Source organism: Tauraco erythrolophus, chromosome 5, assembly GCF_009769465.1.
Source record: "Tauraco erythrolophus isolate bTauEry1 chromosome 5, bTauEry1.pri, whole genome shotgun sequence".
Lineage (NCBI taxonomy): Eukaryota > Metazoa > Chordata > Aves > Musophagiformes > Musophagidae > Tauraco > Tauraco erythrolophus.
The window spans coordinates 15,555,570-15,563,289 of record NC_141469.1 but is presented as its reverse complement, the minus strand read 5'-3'; the positions used below and the strand labels follow the sequence as shown (position 1 = coordinate 15,563,289).

General features: G+C 41.1%; 1 protein-coding gene across 1 annotated transcript in view; it reads left to right on the top strand.

The window, feature by feature from the left end:
* The first annotated feature begins 264 nt into the window (after positions 1 to 264).
* The window catches only part of OTUD4 (OTU deubiquitinase 4), a 32,679-nt gene continuing 25,223 nt past the window's right edge, over positions 265 to 7,720 (top strand). Inside the window, 4 exon segments of the mRNA XM_086611680.1 lie at positions 265 to 736; positions 738 to 836; positions 2,385 to 2,468; positions 6,662 to 6,712. Of these exon segments, the coding sequence (XP_086467806.1) occupies positions 671 to 736; positions 738 to 836; positions 2,385 to 2,468; positions 6,662 to 6,712 (300 nt within the window). The 5' untranslated portion in view covers positions 265 to 670.

The window sequence follows — 7,720 nt, the reverse complement described above, 5'->3', positions numbered from 1 at the left end:
GGGGTGCAGGGCTAACAGCCGAGCACCGACCACCGTGCGCCGGCTCCCCAGCTCCCGGGCCGCCGCGGCCCTGCCGGGGGTGGCTCCCGCAGGGGGCCGCCGGCTCCCGGGCGCTGTGTCCGGCTCCCGCTGCTTCCTTCTCCGCCGGGACTACCGCTCCCAGAAGCGCCCGGGCTGAAAGTGAAAATAAACGCCAGGTTACGCTTTTTTTTTTTTTTTTTTCCGCCCTCCTTTCCCCGGCGGCGGTAGCACATGTCCTTCTCTTTTGTTTTCCGCCTGGCAGGGCCGGCTGCGCGCTCGGGCTGCGGAAGCCGCCGGGAATCGCCGCCCCGAGGCAGAAGTGAGATCGGGACCTCGCCGGAGCGTTTTCCAGGAGCTGCTGCCCAGCCTTCTAGAGAAGCCTAGAAGCGACGGTTTTTATGGAGCTGGAAGTCCAGACCGCGGAGTAAAACTTTGCGGTTTCTCTCCGCGATTCCCACATGCAAGTTGATAACGTGAGACCAGCTGCTTTTCCTATTGCTGCTGCTACCTCGAGTGCTGGGGGGGCCAGCACTCCTCCCCCACCGGCTGCTGTTTGCTTTAACCCGGCCCTAGAGCTGCTCAGTGGGTTCACCTTGCCATGTGGGGCTAGGAAAGGTGCAGCGATCCTCCACAGTGGGAAGCGGTAAACATGGAGGCGGCGTGCAAACCGGACGGCGGGGAGCAGAGTCATCAAGGCAGCGGCGTGGACGCCTCTGGGGGACGCTTCTATGGACTGCTACTTGCGATCTCAGGGCTTGTACAGAAAGAGAGTTGCCAAGGATGGATCTTGTCTTTTCAGGGCTGTGGCTGAGCAGGTAACTGCTTACATAAACAAAGCGACTTCTCGTGAGAGCATGGGAAGTGGATCTCATTCGTGGGTGATAATTAGTGTTAAAATGCAGGCAAGTATAGGATAAGGTTACACCAGTCGTGCGCCAGGGATTAAAAATAATTTGTATCTTGCGAGTTGAGAGAAGTTCTGTGTGTACAGCCTTCCTTCTGTCATCAAGAAATTGTTACCTGTTTGACCTTCCACTGCCTCCTCAGAGCTTTTTTCAGTGTAAGGTTTCAACATTTGGGTACAACTGCTTTGAATGAGGCTATTTTGGAAATTGAATTTAATGGAAAGAGCTGAAAAGCCTTGTTCATAGTTTTGTTAATTAGTTTATTACAAAATTAGAGAAAGTGAGTAGTGTATTTTCTTCCTGTTGAATTCCCCTCCCCCATGTCAGTGTTAAAGGCAAAAAGTGACAGCGTCATCTTGTCTTAAATACAAACAAACAGCAGTGGGAGCTCTGGTGCTTCCAATTGTGGGAGCCCACATTCCTGTGCTAATTATACACAGTTCGCTCTTCTTTTTTTTTTTTTTTTTTTAAAAAAAAAATTACTTTCCCCACTGTCTTTATAGCTTCAGGCAAGCAAACGCTATTGATCTGAAGTGAGTGGTTTTTTTTTTTTTTCATTTCAAGGGAATAAGCAATGAATATACATTAATATGCTGGTATTTTTAATTATTACACCCTTCAGTATATATATAACTTTCTCAACTATTACTTAAATTTTTAACATCCCATTCGCATTTTATTGAAGGGAACGTTTTAAATTCAGAGTTAGTAGGTGTTTATATCCACAAATTGGCCTGATCTCTGTACTCTTCATGCAGAAAAACTGAACTGGTCTGTATTTGGAAGTGTTTTAAATTGAGGGTAGTCTATAAGGATTGCAAGAGAGGCTGCAACTTAAATTGACTGAAACTTGCCTACCTTGTCTTAAGGATGCAGACAAAGTCACATTAGAGATAACTCTCGGACCGTGATGAAAGTAGTATTTTTCCAGTATAGAGATTTGAACAGGAGGTAGAACGCAGGTGTGATATTGGGATCTGAATTCCTGGCTTCCAAAACAGTATTTGAGCAACAGACCTACACCTCTTAAAGTCAAGAGGAAGTAAACCAGCTCTTTCTTGGATTTGGTTGGATTTCATTTGAACGAGCATGTTGTAGTTGATTTCCTCATCTGCTCCTGTGGTAACTTATGTCTTCAATTAACTGAAGTCCTTTACAAAGGAGTTGGTTAAAGAGTGACAACAAATGTTGTTTGTTTCACTTAGTAAATCCTCATAAAATTGAGTGTTCAAATTTAGTAAATCCGTGAATTCTGCAGTTACTTAATTGTTGATTAAGTAATTGAGGTTTCACTTGCATGAAGATGTTGTTACTGAATGCATATGCATTTTAAATATTCTTAAAATAAAACTAGAGTATTTCTAAGCCTGCATTTAGACAAGAGGCATTAATTATTTGTGACCTATCATCAAAACTCTTAAGAACCAGTGTCACTTTCTTCTCTTTCTTCCCTTGTAGGTGTTACACTCTCAGTCTTGGCATATTGATGTTAGGATGGCTTGTGTAGACTATCTTCGAAAAAATAGGGAGAAATTTGAAGCAGTAAGTATTTTTATTTTTTTTGTGAGCATTTAAAAGAAAGTTACTTTATTCCTTCCACTTCTCTAAGGTTTGTTCTGCTGTTTATGACAGTATTCATCATAGCTATATTAGTTGATGCTTTTTGAAGTGAGTGCGCTTTAAATTAACTGGCATATGTGTGGTAATAACTCATTTTCATGAGCCCGGAGAAAGACCTGTATACTGCTTGGGTGGGAGGGATGTGGGGTGGAAAGAGTTTTTAATGCTCATTAAAAAAACAAAACAAGCTTTCTTATAGTCTGTAGTGAAGCTACCAAAATCTGGATTTTATTTTAGCATAATGCCTATTTTAATGTAGGTCATGAAGTGTTCTTATTATGCTATTTAATTGCTTTTATAGTATAAAGGATTTGACTGATGAGATTAGTGAAATTTGTTTCAGGGTCTACAATTTATTACGCATTGCCACTGTGTTTTTTTTCTGAACACTTGTAACAAAGTTCTCCTTCATCAACCATGGACATAAAACATTTTGATATTGATCTATATTTGGCCAATGTCATCAGTGTTAACATTATAAATCCTTTTTTTCTTTCTTTTAAAAGAACAATAATGGCACTTCTGTTTGTGTTTGTTTGTGTTTTAGTGCATATACCATTTAATTAATTTCCAGGATAGCTAAAACAGCAGTATGTGTAAGCATTTCTTACTAGAGGTTTATTAACTCAGCTGTCTTTTTCCATTCTAAATTTACACAGACCCAAAATAAAGAGGCTGTTTAGATGCACATTGGCATAAGGAAGAGAAGGAAAGCAGGAATGAGAGTGTGTATTTGCTATAATTTCTGACAAAGAGCCCTATGCTCAAATGTGACTGATCACTTTTAATGTGGAAGTTGTCAAGAATGAATGACTTAAAATACAGTGAATCCCTCTGGGACAATGCAGCTCTGACTTGGCTATTTCCGTTTGCCAGGACTGTTGCTTATTTCCAGTCCATCTGGGGACGTACCAACACTTAGATCTCTTTCCTTTTTTACTTTATTTTATTTTTTTCACTGCTGACTTTTTAATCCCTTTCTTTCCAGAATTACCCCACTCACTCCAATATCTGCTTCTCTACTTCTACTTTCTTGCTGTATTGTGTAATTTTTGGAAATACCATGACCCTTGACTCTAAGTGTTTTCCCTCCCTGGTTCTGGCATCTTCTCAGCCAGGTAACTGCTTCGTCAACCCTAGCTGGTTTTACTATCTTGGTCATTCTCCTCCAAACTCCCCGGTTCACTGTTCTTTTTTCCCCTCAGGCTTGATCCAGGTGATACGACATCTCCTCTATCCATCTTTGCTGTCCTTCTGAAAAGTCTTTTTTTTTTCTAATTTTCTGTGTAATTTTTCAGAACAGGTATTTTATGTACAATATTGAGGTGTTTCATACCTGTTCTCATTTCCTAGTGTTCCTAATCCCTCAGATGCCTCACTTTGGCTCTGCTGACCTCCTTTGCTCCTTGTATCTCTTACTATACTTTGGTTTTCCATCTTTAGTATAGCAGTATTGACTTACCTCACTTAAAAAACCAAACCAGCACAAACAAATGCCTCATTCCCTAGTCTTAGTTCAACTATTTACTCATCTGCCTTCTGAGTAGTTACACTCTATTGGCATGTACTGATGGTACTCATTGAAGTTCCTCTTCTGTCTATTGTAAGCATTTCAGCTTGGATTTCTGTCTGTTCGTTCCATTGACACTGTTGTAACCAAAATTTCAGCTGACTGTGTGTAACCACCATCTTCGTTTTCATCCTCGTCCTTTATTGCAGTGTTATCTCTGATTGCTGTGTTTTCTCTTCGTTCTCTTAACTCTTCAGTTTTCTAGAAGAACTTTCTGGTGCCCTTCCTGTCTTCATTATGTGCGTTATCTTTAGGTTATTTAATTTCAACACAAAAACCAGCTGCTGTCTATGAATCATGTTTTACTGATCCACCTTTTAACTTCATACCTGATGGCTTCTGTCTAAATTAAAAATTTTGGCCAGACTTTTTGGTTCTTCTTATGAACAACACTGTCCAGCCAGGTTCGAGATGGCTAAAGCAGAACTTTTAATCTCACTAGTCAGGTCCTGCTTGACCAACTTGATTGCCTTCTATGACAAAGTGCTTAGTGGATGAGGGAAAAGCTGTGGATATTGTTTACCTAGACTTCAGTAAAGCCTTTGACACTGTTTCCCACAGCATTCCCCTGGAGAAGCTGCCTGCTCATGGCTTGGACGGGTGCACTCTTCACTCGGTAGAAAAGTGGCTGGACGACTGGGCTCAAAGAGTTGTGGTGAATGGAGTTCAATCCAGTTGGTAGCTAGTCACAAGTGGTAGTCCCTAGAACTCAGCATTGGGGCCAGTTCTGTTTAATATATTATCAACAATCTGGATGAAGGAGTCGGGTGCATGCTCAGTAAGTTTGCAGATGACACGAAGTTGGGCAAGAGTGGTGATCTGCTTGAGAGTGGGGAGGCTCTACAGCGGGATTTGGACAGGCTGGATGGATGGACTGAGGCCAATGGTATGAGGTTCAACAAGGCTCGGTGTCAGGTCTTCCACTTGGGTCACAACACCCCATGCAATGCTACAGGCTTGGGGAAGAGCGGCTGGAAAGCTGTCTGGCAGAAAAAGACCTGGGGGTGCTGGTTGACAGCTGGCTGCATATGAGCCAGCAGTGTGCCCAGGTGGCCAATAGCGTCTTGGCTGTTATCAGAAATAGTGTGGCCAGCAGGACTAGGGAAGTGATTGTTCCCCTGTACTAGGCATTGGTGAGGCCGCACCTCGAATACTGTGTTCAGTTTTGGGACCCTCACACAAGAAAGACATTGAGGTGCTGGAGCGTGTCCAAAGAAGGTCTGGGAAGCTGGTGAAGGGTCTAGAGCACAAGTCTTATAAGGAGCAGCTGAGGAAACTGGGGTTGTTTAGCCTGGAGAAAAGGAGGCTGAGGGGAGATCTTATCTCTCTCTACAACTACCGGAAAGGAGGTGGTAGTGAGATGGGTGTCAGTCTCTTTTCCCAACCAGCAAGTGATACAACAAGAGGAAATGGCCTCAGATTGTGCCAGGGGAGGTTTAGATTGGATATTAGGGAAAAATTCTTCACCGAAAGGAGTGTTGAGCATTGGAACAGGCTGCCCAGGGAAGTGGTTGAGTCAACATCCCTGGAGGTATTTAAAAGACATGTAGATGTGGCATTTGGGGACATGGTTTAGTGGTGAGCTTGGCAGTGCTGGGTTAGAGGTTGGACTCGGTGATCTCAAAGGTCTTTTCCAACCTAAATGATTCTGTGATTCTATACTCCTCTCAGATTTCCATAGTACCTTGTTTCTTAATCACTGTGGGTAAGGAGGCCATCCTGTTTGTAACACAAGTTCATACTGGGAGCTAATTCTTTGTTTGGACCTCTATGGATCTTTATTTTAACTAAACCAAGCAGATTGTGTCTAAACAGCATTTTTTAAATACAGCCTCTCGTTGGTCAGCATGGCTGAACCACTTTGAAGTTAACATGTCTCAATGACTTGCAGCATCTTTCTCTGTTTTTGGCAAATGTGAGTTTGGCCTCTTGATGCGCGCGTGCTAAGGCCTGCAGCTGAAGGATTACACCTTGCACTTACACTGTAACCCAACTGTTTGCGTCCTTTCCCTAAAAATAAAAGCAGTTTGTTTGAAGTGATACGGGAAAGAGGAAAGTGCTTTATGATTTGCCTATACTGTATCTTATTGCTACTTGGGTACTGTAGAAATGTGATTCCCGTTTCTGATTGTCCATCGCTGCCTATTTCTTTCAACAAGATACTTGAGAGAGCACATGTGGGCTTATTCCGGTGACACCATGCATGCCTGGAATGAAATGCCCATGAACATCTACTTGACAACATCTTTACCTTCTTTCAGATTTCTCACTTGACTGCTAGATTTCCTTTTTGTTTTGTTTCGTTTTGATTGTGTGATGACTCCAGAAGCTGGTTATGTGGTTATCTTCTGGAATGCAGACCTATACGTTTGACCATTTATTCCCTCATCTCTACATCTCTTTATACTTAGATTGTAAGCTCTTTGAGGGCAGGATAGTCTTAAATTTCCAATGGTACGTTCCCATTGGCACAATGGGTCATAGACTCGACATCCATATGCTATGCTAATAAAAATAACTAATTATTACCTTTTTTTTAATACAGTTCATAGAGGGGCCATTTGAAGAGTATTTAAAATGTGTGGAAAATCCACAGGTATGTTAAACTTGATTTATTATAGAAAGCAGTACTTTTGTTGAAGTTGATGGGTAATTACTTGTTTGTTTCTTTTTTTTTCTCACAAATGTGTTTGACTGAACTTAAGAGGTCTTCAAATTGTGTGAATACATGCTTTTATGTGTGTAATCTATTGCAAAATGATTTGGGGAATTTTTCGTGTGTCTTCATTTAAACCTGTTATTCCTCAAAACGGTATGCAAACATTTCAAGCCTCTGCAAATTCCAACAAACATAGTGTGGCTAGCTTTTTTTCTTGAAGGCAACCTTGAATAAAGGTCTAAGAGTTTAGGTGATGAAAAGACAGTTACTGGTATAAGGGATGTTATGAACAGTAGCCACAGGTTGTCACAAAGATACTCATTTGAAGCAAAATCATTATTATTTCTCCCTTGCCCCAATTTAATGTTAGTATTTTTATTAGGGACTTAACAATTTGTGTAAAGCTCGTGGGGATAGGAAGAGGACTATCTAGTGCAACACTGCAAAATCTGTTATTTTTTTCAGTGTTTGTACATAAATTTTATTGAATTTTCCCCTCCTAGAAATTAAAGCATGGTTTTTATTTTATTTCCCCCCCTGCCATGCTTACAGCATCCCTAGTTAGAATGACTAACCAGATGGTTCTTTTTCATTTTCCAAAATGAATGGTGGAAAGGGGAAAAAAGTGGGTGTTATGCTATTCTGCTTCTGTTTTGCTTTGTTTATTCCAGGTTTTTTAACTGCAAAGCTTTGTTTGTCAAATCCCAAGGTTATATGCTACATTAAATGGTAAATCATGCTGTTTTCCAGTAGAACTTATGCTGCAGTGAACTACTCCAATGGAAATCGTTTACAGCACTGCATTGTGTGTATAGAAAAATGTCTTTTTCATACATGTCTGCTAAAGTTTAAAAAAATCTTTCTGAGAAATAATGTAGTAGCTTTTTTACATGATCAGAGGAATTAATATTAAGTAATTCTATATTTTAAATTTGTCATGAGAAT